Source organism: Abramis brama (assembly GCF_963993115.1).
Source record: "Abramis brama genome assembly, chromosome: 16".
NCBI classification, from domain to species: domain Eukaryota; kingdom Metazoa; phylum Chordata; class Actinopteri; order Cypriniformes; family Leuciscidae; genus Abramis; species Abramis brama.
Window position 1 is genome coordinate 26,502,704 of NC_139978.1, and position 26,094 is coordinate 26,528,797.

General features: G+C 38.6%; 3 protein-coding genes across 3 annotated transcripts; 1 reads left to right on the forward strand and 2 right to left on the reverse strand.

Moving 5' to 3' along the window:
* Positions 1-2,181: 2,181 nt before the first annotated feature.
* Positions 2,182-4,485, reverse strand: foxd2 (forkhead box D2). Its single transcript, XM_084086751.1, has one exon. The coding sequence runs from the start codon at positions 4,032-4,034 to the stop codon at positions 2,925-2,927; it is 1,110 nt and encodes a 369-aa protein (XP_083942877.1). The 5' UTR covers positions 4,035-4,485; the 3' UTR covers positions 2,182-2,924.
* Positions 4,486-9,061: 4,576 nt separating this feature from the next.
* foxe3 (forkhead box E3) lies at positions 9,062-10,557 on the reverse strand (the record flags this gene model as incomplete). Its single annotated transcript, XM_084138645.1, has 1 exon — positions 9,062-10,557. The coding sequence occupies one exon, from the start codon at positions 10,555-10,557 to the stop codon at positions 9,295-9,297; it is 1,263 nt and encodes a 420-aa protein (XP_083994771.1). The 3' UTR covers positions 9,062-9,294.
* An 11,294-nt stretch (positions 10,558-21,851) lies between these two features.
* Positions 21,852-24,852, forward strand: fam78bb (family with sequence similarity 78 member Bb). The gene is made up of 2 exons (XM_084138508.1): positions 21,852-22,234; positions 24,191-24,852. Exons 1-2 carry the CDS (start codon positions 21,972-21,974, stop codon positions 24,711-24,713), a joined length of 786 nt encoding a protein of 261 aa, XP_083994634.1. The 5' UTR covers positions 21,852-21,971; the 3' UTR covers positions 24,714-24,852.
* Positions 24,853-26,094: the final 1,242 nt, after the last annotated feature.

Sequence of the window (26,094 nt, forward strand, 5' to 3'; positions counted from 1 at the left end):
CGCAACATAAAACACCAGGCCAGAAGCGAATAAGGGGTTGTTTTAGAGATATCCTTTTTTCAAATTACAGTGATACAAGAGATAAGTAGAGATATGCTTTGCTCCATGCGAAATCGTGGGTGGTCTCCGTCTCCTCATGGTGTAACTAACGCGCCATACTGAAGAAAATGAAAGCGAAATGAACGGGCAATTAGTGGGATTCGTAACCCATGATTTACACTTTCGATCCGATTAAAGGAGAGTGATGTGATTTCTCATGGAGAGACAAAACAAGACTCAAAAGTACTAAACGTCAAGAGAGAAGATAAATATCCTTTTTTACATTAAAGCCCATCTCGCATTTCGCCTCCTTTAATCAAGAGCCAGTCTTTCTAAAACTTAACTAATCACCACAAATTCATTAGCTGTAAATTATGACAGGCGCAAACACGACCACATGAGTGCACGCGTGGTTAGGCTGAGGAGATTTTTGTGCTGATTTCATTCATAGGCCGCGAGTAGTTTTATTCGCTGTGGCAAGAAGATCAAAAGTACACTATTGTGTAATGTTCCTTCCTCTCTGCTGCTCTCTGTCACCTCGACCAGCAATACATTTATCGTTCTTCCTCCCAGGCTTTTTTACGCGTGTTTACTAGAGAAGCACATGACCTCTGCCCTTAAATCAGCCTGATGTCCCAAACCAAAGTCACCCTAAAAAATTCATAATAATAATATAAAAAGCGAATAAAATTATAGTCAGTCTATAATTATCATTATTCACAAAGCATCACATTTCTGTGTAGCCCAAAGTACAGGCCTCTCCGGCTATATTCATTTACCATAATCCTCAACAATTCAGTAGTTTACAAATTAATACACTCCGCAACTACTTAAAATAAAAATAAAAAATAGCTATATGGCTTTATATTTAAATATATATATATATATACTAAATACTGTTTCTATATTTTACTATTATGGCAGGCAAAAAAAAAAAAAACTTGACAATTTTACGCGGCGCATTTGGCTGATGGTCCAGAAGTGCTTTGAAAATGCGGTTTAACTATTAGTTTGGCCCAGTTTTGTTCTCATGAAATATAGAACAGTATTTTATCCTGTTTTTTTAGATGACAAAATAGGCTATACGGAGTTTTAACTTAACCGACCTGTTTGCATTCGCGTCAAAGCATTTGCTAAGTTGAAGAAGAGAAAAAAAAATACGGTGAGTGAGTCAACCCTTCGTTTATGCCTAACAACCAGTTGTCAAAAACACCCCACGAAGCAAATTTACCCATTTGCGCACGAACCAAGTAAATAAAGGCAGCTTTTTATGCCACCTTCTGAACAGAACCGTGCGCTCGGCCAACTCTGAAATGGATTCATCAGTCTGTTTTTCGCACTACATTGAATTCCCGCTGGTTCCTTTGTACATGTCTCAAGACAACACAGATGACATGAAAGCGGACAACCGAGAGTCTTTTAAGACGATCGCCTTTCAGAAGCAAATGTGTGTGGCTTGTCTCGCTAGGGACCACTTGCTGGGTGCCTATTCAAGCCTTAGGGACAAGGTCTTCAGTGACAACATCAACAAATGGGCAAAAAGCTGCATTATTGTGGATTAGATTCCAGATGAAAAAAAATGCTGCCACAAATTAGCAACGAATCCTCAAAAGACGTGGTGGGTATCCATGTAGAACCATCACATTCAATTATAGGCTTTCAAGCGCTGATGTTCCCATTGCTTTAGCTCTTTGTCATTTGCCAGAAACTGGTCAATTATCATGGCTCAAAGCGCCACACAAGAGGAAACATGTGCCTTGGGCCCAGAAAGTACTAAATACTGGTGTGAAAACGTCACACACTATGATTTCTTCTGTTTTATTAAACTATATTTAAACTAAAGCCTTAATAAATAACCTAGGCCAGTTTGGCAGCAAACATTAAACGAACATTTTAACAACGTAACAATATTATTGTTCTTTGACTTTGAATGGTCTTTCTTGCTAATTGTTTTTGTTTGTTTTTACAATAAACTAAATTATTGTAAATATAAATGAATTAATTTGTTCAAATTACTTGTTTTCTCAACTCGCATAATGGTTTGAACTTCAAACTATTTATTTTGTGCATAAACGTTAGACAACTCTGGCAGGTCAGTAGGCCTGATCGAAGACTAAATGAAAAGAAGTTAACGAAAACATCTTCAAAATTCACAAACATTTATTGTCTTGCCATTACAACAGAAAATGACCTATGGACATTGTTTTGTCTCTTTACATATAACAACATTCTTTTCACAGATAATTTCTCAATGGAATAATGAAATATGTATATGCACAAGTGTCAGACAGAAAGAGGTAATGCGATTTACACCAAGAACCACATAATCATCTATCAACAGAAATAAAATAAAAAATAAAATTCACCAGAACACTTCTGTTGAGAGAATTAGGGGAAGTGGGACGTTAACCTATATGTAATCTATTTACAGCCCCTATTGTCTCTGGCAATGTGCTTTCAAAACAAGTAAATCCTGAGTTTAAAGTCTCGGTTATTGACAGTGCTTTTCACAAACTCACAAAATATACAAAACAATAAAATAGTTAAAACAATCTTCATTTAAGTCAACCAAAAGAGGAAATTCCATATCAATGAGTACAAACTATTTAACTTTCTGGACAAAGCGGCAAAGGTCCACTGGGCGTCCAAAGGTGAAATCTTAGCTTACTATTTACATGGTCTTAATTTCCTCTCTTCAGCCTGTTTCTCTCTTCAAAATTTTACATATTTACAGTTCATAAATATACTTAATTAGCCTTTTATTTAAGAATTCAGAAACATGAAACGGGCGGCATTTTAATCTTGCAAAAGTGTAAATCCTACCTTAGCAAATGACGAAACAACCATATTAAACTGGGCTGCTGCACTTTCTATTTGCTGCCACTCTAGAAATGGCAATTGTTAAGGCTTGGCGTTTTGCTCGAGAAAGTCTGTGTGCCCGCCTGAAGCATCGTGTCCTGCGTTAGATTCAAGTGGTTCGTGGCCGAAGCAAGTGTGGGAGTCAGCATGGCCAAGATCTGAGCCTGTCCACCCGGTTGTGAGGTGTACGGCGAAGCTGGAGAGCTAGCCGCACCGATTATATTGTCTATAGAGAAGGAAGGCCGGCTTGGGCCATTTGTGTCCGTTTTGAGAGGCGCCAGACCAGGAAGAGTCGGGCTGAGTTGAGGATAGAAAGGCTTTCTCAGCTCGGTACCCAAAAACGAAGGCAAGCTGTGTGGCGTGGAGAATATCGAGGAAGGCGTTGGGAGAGCACAATGTGCGTTTTGGAAAGGGAACGCACCTCCCGGGTGGTGTGGGTGATAGGGGTGATGCGCGTGGAAATTCTGCAGCTGTAGGCCGTAATTGTAACCGTACGGTCCGTAGCCAAAGCCAGGTAGAAATCCCCCCGGGTCCCTAAGGATCTCGTTGGTCTGGTGTCTTTTGAAGCGCTTCCTTCTGCGCAGAAAACTCCCATTGTCAAACATGTCGGCGGACTCTGGGTCGAGGGTCCAGTAATTGCCTTTGCCCGGGTTACCGGGTTCACGGGGTATTTTGACAAAGCAGTCATTTAGAGACAGGTTGTGACGGATAGAGTTTTGCCACGCGGGGAATTTCTCCCGGTAATACGGGAACCTGCTGCTGATGAACTCACAGATCTCGCTGAGAGTCAAACGTTTCTTCGGGCTCTGCAGGATAGCCATGGTTATAAGGGCTATGTAAGAATAAGGGGGTTTCACCAACGCATTTTTCCCTGGTTTATCCCCAGTTAACGCACCGGTTCTGTTGTCATCCTGTGGCCCGACCCGGTCGGCCGGACAGTCCAAGCTGCTTTGACCCGGAGAGACTGCGCCCTCCCCCGCATTCTGGGATAGATTGTCATCGGAGTCATTGTCCAAGTGAAAAGTATGATGATGGTGAAGATATTTACCCTCTTTTACAATATCCCCGCCAACGACATCGATGTCCACGTCGTCGGACAGAGCAGAACTGTCCGACATGTCCGTCCCCAGAGTCATCCTTGGAGAGTCTTTTTGTCTTGCTCTCTCGCGTTCCGTGTCCAGTCTCGTGCAGCACCCAGCACAAGCAGTGTGTCGTCTCAGTCACTTGTGCGTTCTGGAACGACAAAACTCCCGTCCTCCAGAAGCCAAAAATACGTTGTCTTCACGTCCTGGAGCCGCATAGAAAACGTACCTTAAGAAACGAAAGAAGACTCGAAAGAACCACACCGGACTTGCATAACACAAAAACTGTCCAGAGCTCAGAGCGCTTTCAAGTCGAACAGGACACTCGGTTCCCAGACCTCGATTTTCTCTTCATCGAGTGTGCAGTTGGTCCATATGCAATATAAACTTTTGGATCATACGAATAGAATTATGACTGTGCATTCACTAACTAGCTTTTCAGTTTTCATAATTCGAGTAGGCTATTTGTTCTCGTGTAAGTTACAATCGAAGCGCTGTGCGTGAAAGAGCCTCCAAGTAGCCTATACCCCCGCGCGGCTTCCAAAAACTATTTATCCAGTCCCCATAATCACGTGATCAGCATGTCGGTAACCAGGAACTAGGGAAGTTTACAGCCGAAAAAAGCAGCACAAGGGAGAAGTGTTATCAACTTGCCCTAACAAGTGTGTTATAGGGACATTTAACTGACATTCGCGACAAATGTAAAACAAATAATAATAATAATAATGCAGAGAAGAAGAAAAACTCCTCACGATTTAACTTTAGGCTAATAAAGCCGAGGATTTTTCAAAGATGACAACAAATAAACTGTCAACAGATTAAACAAACAATTTCATTGCTTACTACACTATGTTTTATTTTCTATTGTTGTTTAAAAAACAGCATCATAACAATAAGACCAAATTATTAAATTAACCGTTAGCCTATTTTTGCATTGTATCTTACATTGTTATTATGCTGTATTTTCCTAGATAGCAACATCGATAATACAATAATCAACAATATGGCAAAGAAGCAAGATAAAGAAAGAAAAAAAAAGCAATGGCATATTCTTTGCATTAAATTACCAGATGGATGTTTATTCCTTTGCCTATTCAAGAGATATACATTCATACAAAGTAGGCTATAGTATTAAATCGTATCCTTCAAAAACATTTAATGAATCAAATGTTCCAATAAATTGTATGAGTCAGCGAATACATTTTAAATGCAACAGTATAGCTAATTATTCACAAAAGTGTAGGCTACAGCAATATTTTTGAGACTTAGTCAAAGTTAATCCTCAATTTACCATTTACAGGCCATAATATAGTAAATTGCACATTTAAATATTTATATTTATATAAATATGAATATTTCTTGTATTCATTTGCATATAGCCTATTACCAATGCAGAACAGCACGAATCAATATGTTGTAGCTACTCGGCAGGTGTACGGGCTATTTAAATAATAACATTTATTTATTTGGCATGAAAAATATCTTAAATTGTGTATAAATACAATAGCATTTGCTCACAAAAAGAGGGTGAAAGGAAATTTGCGCTTATACAAAATCTCTCTCTGCGTTCGAATTCTCTTTTTATGCCGTTATTTACTTCTCAGGGCTTTTTTTTCTTCTGTCAGGGATTCAAAACAACCCCGTTTATGATTTTTGCATAGCTATCATAGCCTATACCTCTCCTAACGTAGCCTATGTAAAAAGCACACACTCTCTCTGCAACCTGCTCGGATTCGTCATTGCTAATGGGTGATATGGGTGAATGACGAGCTTTATGCGCCATAGAACGCGCGCGCACTCTTAAAAATAAAGGTACCAAAAGGGGGTTTTTGCAGCGACGCCATAGAAGAACCTTCAGTCAACAGTTCTTAAAATAAATTAAAAATTCTTAGTATGAACATCATTTTTAAAAATCTAAAGAACCTTTTTCCACTATAAAGAACCTTTTGTGCATTGGAAAGCTCCTATGGATGCTAAATGTTCTTTATGAACCATCAATGCCAATAAAGAACCTTTATCGGGCATCGAATTCTTTTTTATTATACTCATTATTCATATACAAACCCAAGACAGTTGTGCCTCCGATTAAAATCTGCACGATATGCCAGATTTCATGCTCTGCATGCTTTGTGACCATATTTTCAATCAAATATTTTCTCTTTTATACCGTTAAGAAGTAGGCTTCTTATTTAGGCTAAACGTATTAAACTAATTAAAGTATAGGCTAGATATAAATAATTGGGCGTTTCGAGAATTATGTTCATACACAGCTTAGTTGATTGCTGGTTTAAAAATAAATAAATAAATTGTTAGGCTATATAAAGGTGTTGAAGGAAACAGAAAAGTTAAGAAATAAAATAAAAAAGTTAGTTCAAAATTGTAGTTCATGAACTGCTTGTTGGAGATGATGGCAGGATCGGAGCAATGTGTGACAGCTGCCTGTGGGAGCCCAAACTCAGAGGTCAAGTTAGCACCTCATGCAATTCTACTGTCTCATCAAAATAAAAAATAAATATATTTATATTTATATTTATATATTTGATTTCTGAATTATAGGACTCAAAATTTCAAGGACTATGACTTCTTTTTTTTCCATTGATGCATTATGTAGGCTAATGCAATTAATATCTTAAGATAAAGGATTTACAGTTCTCGAGTGAATACACTTTAATTACACTCTTTTCCGTTTACTCAGACAAAAAAGAAAAAGAAAAGAAAGAAATGTCGTGCACGTTTAGGGCCCTGGACAACATAAATGTCAAAGTGCAAACCACAGGCGACACTCTGAAAAAGAACGAGATAATCACCGTCGGTTTTCGGCCTAAACTGACAAATTGGCTTCCCATTCCTATTTTTCCTCCTTTCCGCTTTTAAGTGGGCTCACCAGTTAATGTGTTGAGGGCTTACACTGAATAAAAGGACTGCAAAGCATGCTGTAACTCTGTAACATTTTTAACCACAGTACTGCCACCTTGCGGTTCTACGCTGTATTATAGTCTATATAGCCTATAGCTTAAATAGCGCTTGAACTCCGCATTCCGCACCAAAGAAAACAAACAGACAAAACATTAATTTCTTACTGTGGACATAAAACATATAAACAAAAACAAAAATTAAATCCACTTTGTGCTGCAAAAAGTTGGAGGACCTTAGTTTCTCAATAACCAATTGCGCTCTTAATTAACTGAGGACGGAAACTATTTTACATTTCTCAAACTATCGCATGTGAATAAGACGAAGTGTATCGTTACAAGTGGAAAAGAGCTGAATTCAGGCAATTGCTGTTTGTCGCCCCAATATTACAGTTTTTTTCCAATTGCTAACACACAATTTTGCAATAGGCTGGTTTTAACAAAATACTTAACACCATTCACAAAACCACACATCCAAACTGCAAAATACCTAATATATCCTACAAAATGAAGCAATGCAACCAAAACTACATATAGCATTATCAAAATCAAACTTTTGCACGAAATGGCACACACTTCATTCATATTACCAGATTTTTGTCTAACCAACTACACACTGTTGGGCATAATGAAAAGCACTCTCATCTTTGCCATAATACTAAAATAGTTCAAATTGTAGAAGATTCTTCAGACTGTTCACATGCACAGAAATATTTGCAGATACACACACATGCTGTTGAAACATTTATTTATTTTATTTTTCACCAAACAAGTCAGTGCAACATATGCACAGCAGATATATTTACATTGGACTGAACAAAAATATGCTCACAAAAAAACAGTAAACTGAAAAAGATCGAGGTGCTAACAATTAACCATTGAGCTGTTTGGCCAGGTGACACACGTATTGGCCAATTAGCTCATGTAGTTTCATTTTGAATGGCAGTGTTTTGAAATAACTTTATGTCAGATTGTTGTTTCTTATGCAGAGAACTGTGTTCAGTGCATTTAAAAAGTGCCATTTTGAATTGCAAAATGTGTGTAAAGCAGAAAATGTGTTTTGACTTTTGGAGACTTGAGAAGAGGTTTTGCTCTTTGTGTGTCAGTTTAAATAACTGTGCTGTGCATGTCATTTTAGTGTGTTAGCAATTGGGAAAAAACTGTAAAATATATAGAAAACATCACTAATTTAATTTACATTTAATACATTTAATTTCTTAAATAAATAAATAACGTTCTGAATTGAAATGAAAAAAGAAAAAAGACTTCTTCAAAAGTAGATGTTCAAAATAATTTATAATAATTCAAGTAAAATATATATATAATTATAGCATTTAATGGCACTAGATCTGGACCATAACGGATGCAGTTTTGAAACTTCTTTACAGGCTTTTATTGTTTTAAAAGCTCATTTTAGCAAAACATTTTACTCTCGGAAATAAAGTAGACTATAATGGCTTGGGGTTGCTTTTGACAAAGGTTCTCATATTAGAGACCCAGCCATGGCCTTAACTTGGTGGTGGCTGACATCTAGTGGATTCTATGTGAAATGCTCCATATCTCGGTTTAACAGAAATTATTAGACTTTATTCCAATAGCCAGTCGATGTCGCCCCCTCACCAGCAAAATGATTGTAGGCCTACACAATTTGTGATGAAAGATTAAATATAGTGTTCAAATATTTTAAGATAGCTACTATTTATAGGCGTAAATAACGGTCTTCAAAACGTTAAAAAAAAAGAGCTAATGAAGGCTAAATTATGTTTTGAGAATATATAGCCTACTGTATATCACTGACCGAATAACTATTTATTTGAATTCATATGTATAAAAAATAATTCATACTGGTTAAATAGAAACATTTTAACCAATGTTAAATAACCTAAATCAAATCAAATTATTTAAATTGTATACGGACTATTAAACATAAAGATTGGAGTTACAAGTTGATACGTGTTATATCTTGATTACCCTGTCAAACTATATGGATGTAATTATTATTATTACTATTATTATTATTAGGCTACTACTACTACTATTATTATTATTGTTATTATTATTATATCGGATATTGAAAATCGAACATAAACCTAATGTACTTTTTTTTTTAGGTTAGCAGTTAAATGAAGAACAAGCGAAAAATTATTACACAAAAACACATTTATTTGCTTAGAATATTTAGGCTACATTGTTCTGTGCGTTGTTTTGTCTTCTGATATAGTCAAACAATGTTTCAGACAACATATCAATACCAGAACTGTAATTCTTCATTTTATTTAACACAAAATACTTTGAACACATATACCAAAAACTAGTTAATTCAGTAACACGTTATCTACATAATCAACAGGAATATGAACTCAATCTCGGGGTCATTGGCATGCAGTGGAACATAGAAGTTTTTACATGTATCGCTCCAGTCCTGAGGCAAAATTGGCTTGTCTCATATATGAATTATTATAGGAGTTCATTGCTGGTCCAGAGAGAGCTAAAAGAGATTCTGTATGATCTGCGCACGAGCCAGAACGCACAGGGGGCAGAGAAATCCTGTTCCCCGAACAGTACACCTGTGAACCTCCCGGAGAGAAGCTGGACTGCGTGACCCCGGACAGGTGAGTAGGCGAAGCCGAGGAGGGATACGTGTAGCTGGTTGTCATGTTTGAAGCAAGAGATCCCGTGTTCCTGCTCAGCATGTTGCTCGTTGGATTTATCTGTTGCGTCTGAAAGCAGGTTGGGTCAGAGTTTGACACGGAACAGCTGGAGGTCATGGCACCCAAGTCTCCCATGCCGAGAGACTGCGGGTTGAGATCTCCTCCGCTTTGCATCATTGTCTGCTGACTAATAATATTATCGATGCTGAACATCCTGGGCTGGCCTTGCGTGACCCCGGCCGACGCCTGATAGTGATGCAGCATCGCCGGGTGCGGGGAACCAGCCAACTGAGACCCGTAGCCAGACGTCACACCCGGGTACAAGGTGTTGGGGTAGGCCTGTCTACCCATCGGTGTTGGCGTGAAAGCGCTCGAGCTTTGCATGTATCCAGGATACGTGCTTACATCAGTCCGCTTGAAGCGCTTCCTCCGTCTCAAGAAACTCCCGTTGTCGAACATGTCCTCAGCGGCGGGGTCAAGCGTCCAGTAGTTTCCTTTGCCGGGCCTACCGGGCTCTCGCGGGATCTTCACAAAACAGTCATTGAGGGTGAGGTTGTGCCGTATGGAATTTTGCCACTTCTTGGAATTCTCGCGGTAAAAAGGAAAGCGTTCCATGATGAACTTATAGATTCCGCCGAGGGTGAGTTTTCTCTCAGGTGAATTGGCGATGGCCATTGCGATCAGTGCGATGTAACTGTAGGGAGGTTTACCTCGCTGCACTGGCCTTTTCCTCCGCCGGCTGCCAGTGGCGGGCAGATGTTCTTCGGTTTGACCCAGTGAAACCACTTCCTCCCTCTCGGTGTTTGGACTGCTGACCCGAGGCTCGGCTTTGATGAGAACACCGTCCTTGGTTCGAGCCTGGTGGTTGAGCGCTGGTGAAGGCAGAGGTATCGGGGAGTCCAGGCTCACGTTGGGAGACAGCACCACTGGACTGGCCGCCTCGGCTGGCGAGTGCTGGGACTCTGCCGTCATGTTGCACATGCCAGTGAAATATGAAAAATTTGCAAGATTCATAAAAGTTGTCTTTTATAAACTTTTATGGCTATTAAAATTAAAAAATTCCCTCAATTCGCCAAATAAACAGGCTGTAAAAATATTGGCCAGCCTATCAAAATAAGCGTGCGCTCAGCTGTAGATTAGAGGTGTTTGTCTAACCAGGTGAGTGAGTCGGGGGGAGTTTTATAGAGCGGGCAGAGTGACGACACCAGCCGCCTCGTGACGATCGATTGGGTGACAGACAGTTCTCCCCTCACTAGCAAAGAATGCAAGGTCAGAAGATCAGCGTTAAATTAATTTTGGATGGGTGAATTTGTATATTTTTAGAACCTGTAATTGAAAGACATGTAGCCTGATTAACCTGACTATATAACAAACTTTTCACAAAAAGTTATTAAAAAAAAAGTTACAAATGGGGAAAAGGTAAATAAATTGAAACTAACCTATAGCTTTTTGATATTCTTACCTTAATTATTAATATGAGCTAAATAAACAATTTCCTCTTCTGTCCTTCAAGGGAAAACACAAAGGAAGTCGTACCTGCTTGTGACCTTATATGGAATATACATTGTGCGATATCAGATAAGGCAAAGTGGCTTACATAATAGCTTCCACTGACTTTGGGGGGTTTTAAGAGTGACAGGATTAGGAAGGAAAGGTTGGAGAGGTGGAGGATAAATACTTGTCTGCAAAATATTTTAAGTTTCACGGAGGAGGGCTTTTGATCTGAAACATTATGAATACTCAATTTGTTGACTAATTTTTGCTCACTGTGAGATTTATACAACTTTCTATCCACACATTTACATTTTTGTCAGTTTTTGAGTTTATGAGTCTTTCTTATTAAGTTCAAAGTGGTTCAAAAAGTGCAACAAACTTTTCCTCGCAGATTGCCACATTTGCACCACTTAGACTCTTAAAAGGCAGCAATCAAACTTAAGATTTTCATTTTAGCAGGTTGAAATGTTTTACAGTGCAAGAAAGGACAAAATAAAAGAACAGGCTGCTCACTGAAAGTTCTATCTTTGATCTCTCGCTCTTGCTCTCTCTCATAGTTTGCCCATGGGTTCACTGTGTATCCAGGACAGAAACAACACACAGAAAGGCTGTAAGAGACTTCCCAAACTACCTCTCAATCCACCAATTGAAAAATAATAACAAGCTTTTAAAAACAGCAATTGAGCTGTGCAAACTTTACAGAATGTTAAGAAAATACTGCTGGTTTATTTTTATTCTCCAGAATGAGACTATAGAAGGGCAGGTGCTAATACAGCATCATAGCACTCAACATCAACTTCTCGCCCAGGATTTCACTGATCGAATTACAGAAAGACAATAACAGCGTGCACACAGAATTCTCTTTAGCTGTAAATGAATAGTTAAACCTATCAAGGAATTACCAGGGCTTTGCTTTTCAACACAAGGGATCTACAGGAAGGTCAGGAGGTAGAAAGTTACCCTAGACCTTTTCACTTAAGCTCAAAGCAAGTTTTCTAAATAGACAGGCGATATATAATTTAAACCGGTAAACGCATGCATGTCTGGGTAGGCGTGAGCAAAAAAGGGATGTGAGTGAGAGTGAGGAACTGGACAGATAGTGTTCAGCTCTGACTGATAGGAAAGAAATGGTATGAATAAGACCAGAGTCATAAGCCAAAACAGCATTCACCCCTGCCCAAGCACAAAGCATGTGGCGGCCCCCTGTGCCCAGACGCGCTAAGCCTAGCTAGCCGAACAGAGCGGCTGGCTAACAGCTTCAGACAGGCGTGGGATCAGGGTTGTATCCAAGCAGGATCTGCCCTAGTGCTGCCAGGTCAGGCAGACAAACAAGGGCTACAGCCAGGAAACAGCCCCTCCTCCCCCACACCCTCATCCACCAGCCCCAGGGCCCACCATCTCACGGTAATCCCCGTAATATTACTCTCTTATCACACACACACCAGAGATACATAGTCTGACAACTCTTCAAAAAGTGCTGGAATAAAATGGACCTGGTTTGTAATGCATTATATCATGACAAGTCTAGAACATGTTAATATCCAGTAAGAATGTACAAGATTTTCCTTCCTCAGGGCATTGTTGGCGTTGTATTGAATTAAACGGGCGGTTAAAATTTAATGGCTCAATAGCTATTAAAGTAAAATATACTTGTGTCCATTTCCTCTGGATTTTATGCAACCTCAAGCAAAGGCACAGGAAAAACGTTTCTATGATGTTTAGACACTTAAGAGGATAGTTCACCAGAAAAGAACGACACCCTCATGTCCTTCCAAAACTTTTCATTTAGTCTAACTTCACTTTTGTGAGGTTATTGTTGAAAAAATGTGCAATGACATTCATACATTTCTACACTAAAAAAAAGAAGGAAAAAAAAGAAAAAGAAAGAGGCAGCCGTGTTTGCCAAAACTTTGCCATAAAAATACGATAGCAACATTTTAAGTTTTACATATTGAAATGAAATATGTGGTACAAAAAAAAAAAACTAAAATATGTTTGTTTTTTTTACCTTTACAATATACTGACAGCCACCCTAAAAACACAGGAAGGACAGAAACATAATGTGCATGGTGTCATACACGCAAACAAAACATCATCATGATAACACACGATATTAAAATTGTGCAAAAAAACTTTAATTTAACAACATAAGATATGATACAACCCTAATGATATGAAAAAAACTAAGAAACAGTTATTTCAATGAAAAAACATCCAATGCAAGCTGTCTCTCAGAGAATTCTAGGGATGTCAATTTTTATGACTTTTTACTTTAAATTATAAGACCACTTGTACAGATTTTGGAGGTGAAAAAGAACATTTAACACTGTAAAATTAGATGAAAGTTCCCATTAGATCTATTACAATTTTTCACTGTGGAGTAAGGGAAAATGTCGATAAATTTTGTACTTTTACTGTTAAAATTCGATAATTTTTTTTTCCCAAGAGTTCCAAACATTTTGAAGCCACTGTATATTAATATAAGTCAAACAACTCATCTAATTCTAACCCTAAATCTATGCCAATTTAACTTTTCTATGTTGCAAGAGATGTTAGAAATTTAGCTTTGTGTTCACCTCAGCTATATCTGTCAGTGTAGAGAGAGAGAGATGTGAAGAAAGAGAAGAGAGAAAGAGAGAGAGAGAACTGCTGAGTAAACACTTGGAACTCATTCATTTGCACACTGGCTCCAGGCAGGGCTGGGGTTTGAGAGGGGGTGCATGAGAAAAAGAGAGAGAGAATGAAAGAACGAGAGGGAACGAAAAAGAGAAAAGCGAGCGGGAGAAAGAGATGCCCCTTTTCTTACCCAAGCTCATCAAGTACGGGCCAGGGCTCCTGAAAACGGCAGGATTAGTGGAGGGCCGGGGCTCGGTCAGGTCGGCTCAGCCCACATCACTCCTGTACTGCACGCTACACTGCTTCGCTAAAGCACTCCAACATGGTTCTCACAGATACACACACACACACACACACAAAGACACAATGCATATACACACTTACTATCACGCTCGCACAAGCATGCAACACACAGAGGACACTGACATTCTCAGCTAAGAGCGGCATTAACATTTGCCATAACTCTTGACACATCAATGTCCACAACAATACATGCACACACTGGTTTTATTTTATTAGTAAAATACTTTTTTTATATGGAAGTCATATTTACAATACCCTGAAACTGAATTCTCCCACAAACCTGTTGATATCAGTAGGATGATGATATCAGTTTGACCATATTAGTAGGACATTTTCAAAATGTCGGCCCTCACAAATATAGTCAAACCTGTATACAAACACTTTATGTCCCTATTTCTTTTTACCCTGTAGAACTGCATTCAAAAAACATTATGAGATGGACAGTGCAAAATTTATAATAAAAATCAGAACATGATTTCTGTTTGTAATCCTCTAGTAGCACTAAATGTGCACCCCTTAAGCAGCATGCATTGGTTGATCTTATCAACAAACTCTTAATGACAGCGCTTTGTGATTTTAAGCCTCAGGGCCAGCAGTCATGCACAAAGACAAGAACTCACTCTCAATAGCACAAATATGGTCACAAGGTCAAAAAAATCTGTTTCCCCTCCTTTTTGCACTGCAATCATCCTATCTGCTAGTGTTGTGTGATATGGTCACTACAGGTAAAAGTAGGCTATGTAAAGCTTAAAATCAGTCATGTTTTTGAATAAAATTTCACCCTGTGATGTAATTTACACTGGTTAACTATCAGAGATAGTTAAAGATATAGTTCAAACCTTATGTCGTTTCAAACCTGTATGACTTGTGGTCTAAACAACATATGAACCCATTGACTTTCAGTATAGGACAAAAAACACAGAGACCTGTGCTGATGACCTGTGCTGGTGGCTGATGTGCACGATGAAGGAGTAGAGAAATAAAAACAGTCGGTTAGACTTTTTTATAAGGTGTCCTTCACTATAAAAGTTATGACAACATTGCTTTACCTCATCAAAATATGTTAAGCAATTTTCAACTTTTTTTTTATGTTATACAAGATTCAACTCATTAAGTCAGTTTAATGTAACTGAAGTTGAAATTACTTAATCATCCAAGTTGATTGTACTTAATTTAAGGCAGCAACTTTTTTTTTACAGTGTTGTTACAGTAGTACTCTTAAATAAAGTACTACGTAATATTAATTAACTACATGTACTTACTATAGGGTTAGGGTTATGATAAGGTTTGTTGTAGGGTTACTTGCATGTAATTTATAGTTGTATAATTTATAGTTATTACTATAGTAACTAGCCTACATGTAACAAGGACACTGTAAAATATCAAGTGTTACCAAACAGACTTTATTAAACTAACAAGAGAACATTCAGGAGATCACAGGAGCTAAATGTTAACACAACCACATAACATAGACAATATCGGACACTGAACAGAAAGAACTCAAGGCTTAGGGGCCATTTACACGACACCGTTTTCAACTAAAAACGTTAAACTTTTATGTGTATCGGCCATTCATTCACATGACAACGGTGTTTTGGGTGACTGAAAACGCAAACTTTTGAAAACGGGTTTCAAAGTGTACGTTTTTGAAAACGGTGTCCGTGTAAAGAACAAAAACACTAATCTCTGAAAACGAAAGTCATGCACAGGCGTATTACGTGTTCAGTCTATCGTTTTTCATTGCCATCTAACTGCCTGACAGCAGAATACAGCGTTTTCAGCCGTTTACGCGGGTCCGTGTGAATGGGCATCGTTTTGGCAATGGGTGTCATCTGTACGCAAAACTCAAAGAAAAAACGTATACATTTTAAGCATATCATTGTCATTGAAATACACAGGGAACATAATCAAGGAGAACAGAAACAGGTGTGTGAAAACTAATTAACAGCTAGGGAAACTAACTCAGGCAAACAAAACCAAAACACAACATAACAGAATATACACGATACCAGAGAAAATCTTCTTTTGTGTTTCACAGAAGAAAGAAAAATCATGTTTGAAATGTAATGATACAGCTTTGGAATGACCAATCCGTTTAATATCAGTCTGAAAATAATTCCCTTTAAATAACTGAAATAATTAATTGTGTTCGTGAAATTGCACCATGGAAAAATACCATAAATGTTGTGGTGTGTTGCAGTGCAATGGTCAGCTCTCATTAGTTAGTTGTTGTATGCAGTTAAAGGAAATAAAATGTTTAAACAGATGTTACTAATAATCAGAGTAATTTTGCTTGTAAATCCACTGTGTGTGTGTCATATAAGTGTGTTTGTGGCGTTTACTGTAGGTTTTCGTGGGTTTGTTGATTCTCCGGTCTGCCGTTCTGAGCGGGAAGTGCCCTGAGCAGGCAGGAGATTCCTGAAGCCTTAGGTGGCTCAGACTGCTGACTGACTGACTAAATGTGTCTGGGTCTATATACAAGCAAAAGGGGGTTTTGAGGGCTCTTCAGTCCTGAAGCACCACAGACAATATTTACCTGCAGAAGACCCTATTAGTGAAAGGACACAATAAATATCAGATTTTTTGACAAATCTGAGCTAGAAAATGAACCAATACAAAATACTAAAAATAGATGGTCCAATCCACTAATAAAATCTCGGTGGAAAAAAAGTGATCAGGTGACGCAAGTGAGGCCACAAGGCTCTGAGATGAGACCGCAAAGACACAAGGGCCTTCTGTCCTATTCCAGTTTTATCTTTCAACGGACACTTGTCCTTGTCTTTACTCCGCTCATAGCCTAAAAAAAAACTGGTACAAAGATTTGGTTAGATTCCAAGAAATATTGAGTTTCCACTTTCCAGTTACACTCTTTTATTAGTATAAACTATATGTTTTAATTGAATGAACCTTTTATGAACTAGGCCCAGATGTGACAATATGTACTGTAACTGGAAATTTTTGATTTCTTCAAAGAAAATGTTCATAATTGAACAGTAGTGTGAAAGGATTGAACGTAATTAGCTTGAAAGTCTGGCAGGAGTCGTGGTCTCTAGGCATCTGCGATGTAGCTGAGCATTGAATAGTGATGAGAGATGGAGCTTCAGCATTTCTAACCTTTTATTACATCGAGAAAGACAGAAAGAGGAGGGAGAAAGAGGAAGGCAATGTATAACGTACATATCTAGGCTTATATTCTGCTGACACTCACAAACAGGTCTTGCGTACATGGGCGCACACACATTACTCCTCTTTTATCTTTATGACATTTCATTAAAGCAGAAAGGTCAGATACACACAGGTTTCTGATGAGTTCCTCAGCTTCTTTGCTCCTCCTGCAATTCACTAACACACACACACACACTTTCCATGTCACCTTAAAAGGCACCAAGCAAACTACTGAACGTCCAATTCAAATGCTCAGATGGTTTAGGTATTTCCATGTTCTACTCCACGGCCCCGGTTTCCTCTAGATTACATGGATTTAAGTGTTTTGTTGTACTTGTGTACTAAAGGAGGATTCTCATGCGTGTCCCTCCACTGAGTCACATTACATGGTTTGAATAGATGCTGAAGTGGCCTAGACCTGTTCTGCATAGGATTATTTACCCACCCATGTAAGGATTACAGACCATCTTAACCTGTCCATTAGCGCTGGGCCATCTCAGTCAGACAGGCTACCCGACAGACATCTCCCGGCTCTTTCTCCAGTGCTCTTTTTCACCCAAGCTCTAATCCACTCCACCAGAAGCCTGATCTGATAGAACCAGGCGGCTGAACTAAGATTACTGCTTCCTCCCTTTTCTTTCTCTTGCTCTCTCTCTCTCGATTGCTTATCCTCTTGTTGTCTCCATTGCCATTTTGACCCCCAGCTGATTCAGAAACACAAAACTATGAACATGCATCACAAAAAACAAAAACGTCATATCCTCCTGAGACCCAGCAATGGAGTTTTTTCCTCTGTAGAGGACATTATATTTTAGCAAATTTCTCTGACAATTTGGTCTGGATGTCCTGTAATAAGCACATTCGGGGCTTTGCAGAGATACCAAATGTTTGGAGGTCTAACCATGAAAACTCCCTCTCCTTGGTCTTTTAAAATGACTGAATGATCAAATGTAGCACTCTTATTGACATGTAATATTTTGTAATTATCAGCAATTAAATCTATGTCATATCAGAATATGATTTTCTGTTAAACAGGGCATCTATTTCATTCATGACCTCTGTAGTCATGTTTGGAGACACAACAAGTGAATAGGGAAAGAAATTCAATATTCTTATGAAATATGAGATATTCTTATGAAAATATTCCCCATTATTACAAGTCTTTTTACATTTTATGTTGCCCCAAGAAAACATTAATATGCAAATTAGATACAGTGTAGATGCATTGCATAGAATGGGAATGACACTTATGGCTATGTTTACACACATACTGCATAAAAGTAAAATGGCATATCAAACCAGTCTGCTATATTTTTCATAACATAGTTGAAAATCATCTTTATACAAAGTTTGGATTTAAAAAAAAAGAGCTTGAAACCTAAAAATTGATTGGTGAATTAAAAAAAAAAACTTTATTTTTGCCTATTCGTGTCTTTTCATGTCTTTTAATTTTCTTAATAAATGGGTCCTGGTGTCCACTAGAGAGGACATAAGAAACAAATTTAATAAAGAAATGTTATTCCTATGTTATGCTATTTTCCAAAACAATGTAATGACCTAAAAGAAAAAAAAAAAAGAAAAAAAAAAAATCACAACATAAAAATTCTGGTAACAGAACTGCAGCCATCGCAAACATTTTTATGCATTAAAACAATAAAAAAGAAAAGAAAAAAAGTGTGTATGAAAGAGTGCACTTTACACCACCTACACATTCAGAAAATCCGAGCTAGTCCTACAATTGACTTGCATTTCTCAGAAGCAATATCTCCCTCTGCTGGATAATTTGGTAAATGCAGACTGTGCCTTTAGAGACATGGCATTCTATTTTAAGAAAATACTTACAATAAATAAATAAATAAGACGAGGAAACAAGATAAAACATAAAAGTTACTTTTTGAACGTTTTCTCTGTGTGGTGCTTAGTGTTCTTGAAACAGACTGCGTGACTCGTATAATAGCCTACTTATGAGATATTTTCATTTGTATGTCACGTGACACGTAAAATAAGGAAAGGTAGACATCCTAAAGTTCTTTTTATCGCTCTACCTCATTCTGTGGGCTGCTCATGCTTTAGAAGAACGAATATGGAGATAATAATTTACATTCATTCGATTGGCAGACTTTTTTTTATGTAAAGCGACTTAAAAATGAGAAATACAACAAAGAAATTGATCCTAAGGAGGCAGTCGGCTGTCATTCTGATGTCACTTACACCTGTACACGTTCAATCTGTCAAATCTGCGCTTTACTGCAGGGTGCGTTCAGATTCACTAATCACCATCATCTTCTTCTGACCTCACACGTACTTAACAAGATACCAGCCAATTTTCACAGTGATGTTTCCCTGACGGATAAATTTGACATGAGATAGGCCTTAGTGACGTCAGTCCGTCTATGTTGGCTGTCATGGTAACACGGAAAGCCACCAATTAAGAAACGGAACATGTCTCTCGCGCTGTATAATCTTCCTGTGTTAGCCTAATATGTAAGAGAGAAGGGGAGGTTAAATATGGATCAAAGTTACAAAAACTAATTATTATATTCAATTCTGCAAGTGAAAATGTTGCTCTTAAAGTTAGCAGTAAAATTGTCTTTTGCATCTTGGGCTATCTCTTGACTTGCAGCATATAAACGTTTTTCATCTTTAAGGTTTACTCAGGTGCCTGTGCTTTCACTATGGCGCAATCGCCTAAAGGATTAGTTCACCCAAAAATGAAAATTCTGCCATAAATTACTCACCCTAATGTCATTCCAAACCCGTAAGAATTTTGTTCATCTTCGGAACACAATTGAAGATCATTTTGATGAAATCTGAGAGCTTCTGTCCTTCCATAAACAGCTACAGCTGGCACTTTGACGTTTCCAAAAGTGAATGAAGAGATTGTGTAACGAATCCATATAATATTATATATAATATGAATTAAGCGGTTTAGTCAACATTTTCTGAAGAGACACGATCACTGTATATGATGAACAGATTTAATTTAGGCTTTTATTAACATAAACATTCATCACCTCACACATCAGTTGTGGTAAATTGAAGCACCATTTGCTTCAGAAGCACCAAGCGTCATGTTTGCTTGACGTGCGAGAACCAATGAGGTTCATTCTTGTGTTACGCAGCTCGTTTGAGCTTCTGAAAGAACCAATGAGGTTTGTTCTCCAACCAGACAGGTTCAGGTGAGCTTTGGTTTATGTCTGCTGATAAATGTTTAAATGTGAATAAAAGTCTAAATTAAATCTCTTCATCATATAAAACAATTGTCTCTTCAGAAAAATTGGACTAAACTTTTTGAAGTGTCAGTTGCGTAGCAGTCAATGGAGAGACAGAAAGCTCTCAGATTTCATTAAAAAGATCTTCATTTGTTTTCCGAAGATGAACGAAAATCTTGCGGGGTTGGAAGGACATGGCGGTGAATAATTAATGATAGAATTTAAATTTATGGGCGAACTATCCCTTTAAGTTTCACGCAAATGTCTTTTGTCGACCATTACTAGGCTTAACAGTCAGCGATTTTAAAAAAGCGTGAAACGAGGTTTACACATATGTGTATATGGATAAATGGGTCTACTTTTATGACATCTCCACCCCTAGCCTACCTTTTGTTTTTGAAAATTTGTCCCACTTTTACATATGGCAAGATCAACCTATTCGTGTTACACAAGCCAACTACATAGGAAGAGACATCATTATGTGTTCAACATAGCCCTATCTATATATGCCTGCATAAGTAATATACTATTTCTAAAGAATTACGAATAGCCAGAGGATTTCATAAGATCCAACATTATCAACAGGTTCAAACTCGGTGTACAATCTTGAGTCATGCATTTCATTAGCTATTCCATTACTGCATTACATAGTTTTTTCCTGGTTTTGTTTAACGGAGAGCTCTATTTGATGAACTGAGTGTAGCTCTACGTGAGGAGGGCTATAATGTGCACCGGTACTCCCACGCGCCTCTGACCGTTCATTCAGCACCACAGCAACAGAACAGCGACCACGCCGTGCACATCAACAACGGACATGGGAACGGTGTATTTAAAAGCTGAATAGCAGTCGTTTTGACAGTGCACATTTCAACGATTTATCTAATCTCATCTGGACGCCTCGCGTGTTTGTGTGGATGTCTGTTTACTGAAGGAATTCACGCTATAACGGAACGTCAATTGTTTTGTGATCGAGAGCAACACTTCGCCGTTTAACATACTTGTAATGTATACTCCTCCGTTGTAAATCATGAAATACTTTGAGATTGTCTGCTGTTCCGAAAGCGCAAACATCAATCGAGAAAAACAGAATCGCGACCAGCTCTTGTCGAGGCGAGCGGTCCGCCACACCTGACTGTTTTTGCTCTGCCTCCGGTTGTGACATGAAAACTCGGACCAGAAAGAAACGAATGAAAGGGCGAAGAGCTGCAAAAGGCCATGTGGATTTGAAAGGGAACATATCAGATTGAAGTGGGAGCCCAAAACAACCCTTGAGCCCGATCGCGAGTGACAATCAAAGGCATGGGCACACCGAAGATCAAGAGATGGTCGGAGGTCTTGCAACCTGTTGTTGATCCCGAGTAACTAGACAGTTATTTGATATCTGTTGATCATATCTAACTGGCATTGACTTGGGGAAAAGCACGTGCTTTTGATTGACACCCGTTTATGTTTTGTGGTTGACTTTTCATAATTCAAATAGCCTACATTTATTCATTTGAGTAGCCTAACTATTTTGGGCGCCTGGACTGGACATGAGCTTAGATCGACGCGTTTTTTCGGACATTTGAAAGTATATTTATTATTTTTTAAACACCCTACTTGGTTGGCCGATTACCCTGATTCTGACCCTCTCCAGCCATGGGTTGCCTTCAGAGTGTCGCCTGCAAGCCCCGAATCAAACGCGAGAACATCGTTGTTTACGACGTGTCTGCTACTATTGACCATTGCCCGACAGTGATCGAGGAGAATTCACCCATAGTGCTCCGCTACAAAACCCCGTACTTCAAGGCCTCCGCCCGGATAGTAATGCCGCCGATCCCTCGAAATGAGACTTGGGTTGTGGGTTGGATTCAAGCGTGCACTCAAATGGAATTTTACAACACTTATGGAGACCTCGGCATGTAAGCCTGGTGCATGTTTTATGCCTTCGATGTCCTCTTCTCTAAATGAACTAAAAATATGGAAATTAAGCCACTGATAAGCAATCATTTATCTGGGTCAGTGGCAAATAAGGATGTCAGAGATTAAAAAAAGTATTTAAAAATCTAGATTAAAACAAATGTGCTAAGTTCTTACATATTGTGCCAAGTTCTTTCAGTCTGTCATTTTTGAAAAACAATTAGCCTAATTCGAATTAAATGACTCCAAAAAGCCATCAACTGTAAGGTACTAAAATACTTGGATGTTGAATACAGGTGAGTCATTTGAGTCGTGATTCATGAACCAGTGTTTTTCTTCAAGTTACTCATTTTGACCCGAACAAAACATCCTTTTCCTAAAACTCTTAAATCAAATTGATGCCACACTGACTTTGATTTACCAGAACAAAAGATAGGCCTATTCATTTATTTTAAATAAAAAAAAAAATTGAGAATAATAAAATAAATATGCCAAACTGCTTATGTCAACATTTCTACAATCAAGAACTGAAGTCTTTTATGAGACTTTTTTCATTATTTTCCCCCAATCTCTGGACAGTTACACCACTTAATTAAAAAATAATAATAATAAAAATTTTATATATATATATATATATATATATATATATATATGCGTGTGTGTGTGTGTGTGTGTGTGTGTGTCTGTGTCTGTGTGTGTGTGTGTGTGACCCTGGACCACAAAACCAGTCACATAGGTACATTTTTTGAAATTGAGATGTATGCACCATCTGAATAAATAAGCTTTCCAATGATGTATGCTTTGTTATAATAGGACAATAATTGGCTTAGATACAACTATTTGAAAATCTGGAATCTGAGGGTGCAAAAAAATTGAAACATTGAGAAAATCACCTTTAAAGTTGTCCATTTATGTTCACGATTGTGCGGCATTCACTCACAAAAATAAATGTTTTATATATTTAGGGTAGGAATTTTACAAAATATCTTTATGGAACATGATCTTTACTTAATATCCTAATGATTTTTGCCATAAAAGAAAAATCGATAATTTTGACCCATACAATGTATTTTCGGCTATTGCCACAAATATACCTGTGCAACTTATGACTGGTTTTGTGGGTCACATATACATATATAAATTTATTTAATTCAGAAATTGAAATCACGTTTATCACATTTAAATCATCTTTGTATAAACTGACTTTAAAAAAGTTGTCACTGACCCATGAGTACATTTTTCATTTATATTAGTCTGTTCAATTACGACTTTAAATAGTGTATGGCAAAGGATAACTTCAGTGCAGTGCATCAGTGATTTATATTCAGAGAGTATGCATACATCAGCTCAGTGCCTAAGGGGAGGAGTGTTTGCACCTTCATCAGTCACTGCTCTTTCATTTATACTCCCACAAATGAGTTTCACAGCCTGTCACTGGATCAGACGGGGAGAGGCAGCAGATAAAAACAGAATAGCAGCTCTGAAACATCAGCGTGGTTGCACTAAACAGTTTAGTTTTGCAGGCGAATGCAATTATCTCCACAGAGCAGCAGACGAGATAGAGACATTCTCACACCCACCCACAAGCCCTGTGACGTGTGATGTGTGATGTGGGCTCTTCTGATGCTGCCTGGGGGGCCTGTCTGTGTGGAGGTGTGGACATGTGTGTGGGGGTGTGTATTACTGCCTGAGCGGGTGGTTGCGTGGGGTTTACTGTGACACAGATGTTGCTGTACCAAAGAAGAAATGCCAGCATGGGGTCATATACCTAACAACACCCAGCCACATTAACGTCCTCTCACACTGAGTCATTTTACACATGCAGCTGGGACCCTGATAATGAATGTCATCCTTAACCCCAATTATCATTTGTACACTTGGACTCAGCATCTTCTTTCACTTACAGCAACAGCACAACCGTGTTTGTTTGTTTCACCTCTAAACGTTCATTTCCGCAGGTCAAGCTGGGAGCTTCCAGAGTTACGAGAAGGACTGGTAAAGGCCATCAGCGACTCAGACGGCGTGAGTTACCCGTGGTACGGAAACACAACGGAAACGGTGACCCTCTCTGGCCCCGCATCCAAACCCTCACGCTTCACTGTCAGCATGAATGATAACTTCTACCCCAGCGTAACATGGGCCGTACCGGTGAGCGAGAGCAATGTGCCTTTGCTCACGAGGATCAAACGCGACCAGAGCTTCACCACTTGGCTGGTGGCTTTGAATATGGCCACACAGGAGAAGATCCTCCTGCAGACAGTGAAGTGGAGGATGAAAGTGGACATCGCCGTGGACTCCTCCAAGCCACTGGGATCCCGAGCAAGGCTCACCGGCCGGGTGCACCAGGAGCAGCCCAAGGTGTTGACTCATATGGAGCCGATCCCCCCTAAAGCTCTGGGTAAACCTAATGCTAATGACGCCCAAGTGCTAATGTGGAGGCCCAAGCGAGGACCACCATTAGTGGTGATCCCCTCCAAGTAGCAGGTTGTGGGAAAACGTGAAGGTTTTCAATCAAAATTTGCCTTAAATCCACACTACTGCCTTTAAAGAGATGCTTGGTTCTTGAATGGCCATAGAGACACTTAAAGGGACAGTTCATTCCAAAAAATTCATCATTTACGCACCCTAAAATTATTTCACACTTTTATGACTTTCGTTCCTTGTGTGAAGGAGACACACAAAGATATTTCAAAGAATGTTTTTGTCCATCCAATGAAACAAAACTACATTGGACACCATTGACTTTCAATGTATAGAAGAAGAAAAAACTCAGCATTTTTCAAAAGTTCTTTCTTTTGCTTTCCACTGAGGAAAAAGTCAAACAGGTTTGGAATAATGATACTGTAGTTTGGGTGAAGTATCCCTTTAATTTGATTTTGACATTTGCCTTAAAACCTCAAGACTCAAGACTCAAGGTGAATAAATCATTCTTCTGGTATACATAAAGGGATACATTGTGTCATAATGTAATAACCATAATATCCTTACAAACCTGTATGATTTTCTTTCTTCTGTGGAACATAAAAATATTTTGAGATTATTATTTTTTTGTCCATACAATGGAAGTCAATGGGTTCAATGGTTTTTGACTACCTAACGTTCTTCAAAATGTTTTTCTGACCGACATGAGGGTGAATGATGGCAGAATTTTCATGTTCATTTTTGGGTGGAGTATTACAGAAAAAAAACAACTATTTACTGATCATTTAACTCCAACCTTCTCTTTTAAAAGTTCTCTTTAAGTGTAAAACATCTGATTCTGAGCAACACAGGAGCCAGTCCTGCTCAGGCAGAGCAGAAAGCTTTACATGCTACTTATATTGCAAAACAATGTAGAAATGGTTGTGAATGAATGTATGTCTTCAGAAGGTGTACAGTGGAATTCAGTATTGCCTTTCAACTTAATTGGTTTCATTCATTTGAAGGAAACAGAAAGCCCCAACTGTCAGATATATTTGCTATTCAGCATGGCATAAATGAGCATAAGCTGGACTGTGAATCCTGGTGAAGTGGAAATGACAGGACTTCGCCTGCTTGAATTTCTAAGCTCTAAGCTGAAGAATGTCTGGAGCTGTCTACAATTAAACTTGTCTGCTCACCTTGTAGCGAGGGAATCGAGGGAGGGCAAGAGAAAGATTTGAACAGTGCTGCAAACACCAACTCCCACCGCTACTCATTAGAGAGGTGCAAACAATCCGGACATTCCTACTGAGATAACGAACACGCATCCAGACAGGAAAGCACAACAAAACCACCTTCTTCTTTGAAGCACACTCTTCTTCCTCCTCAAGAGCATCCAGCACCTGCACTAATTACAGTGGAGTGACTGCTTGATTATCAAAAATGAATCAGTTCACCTGAG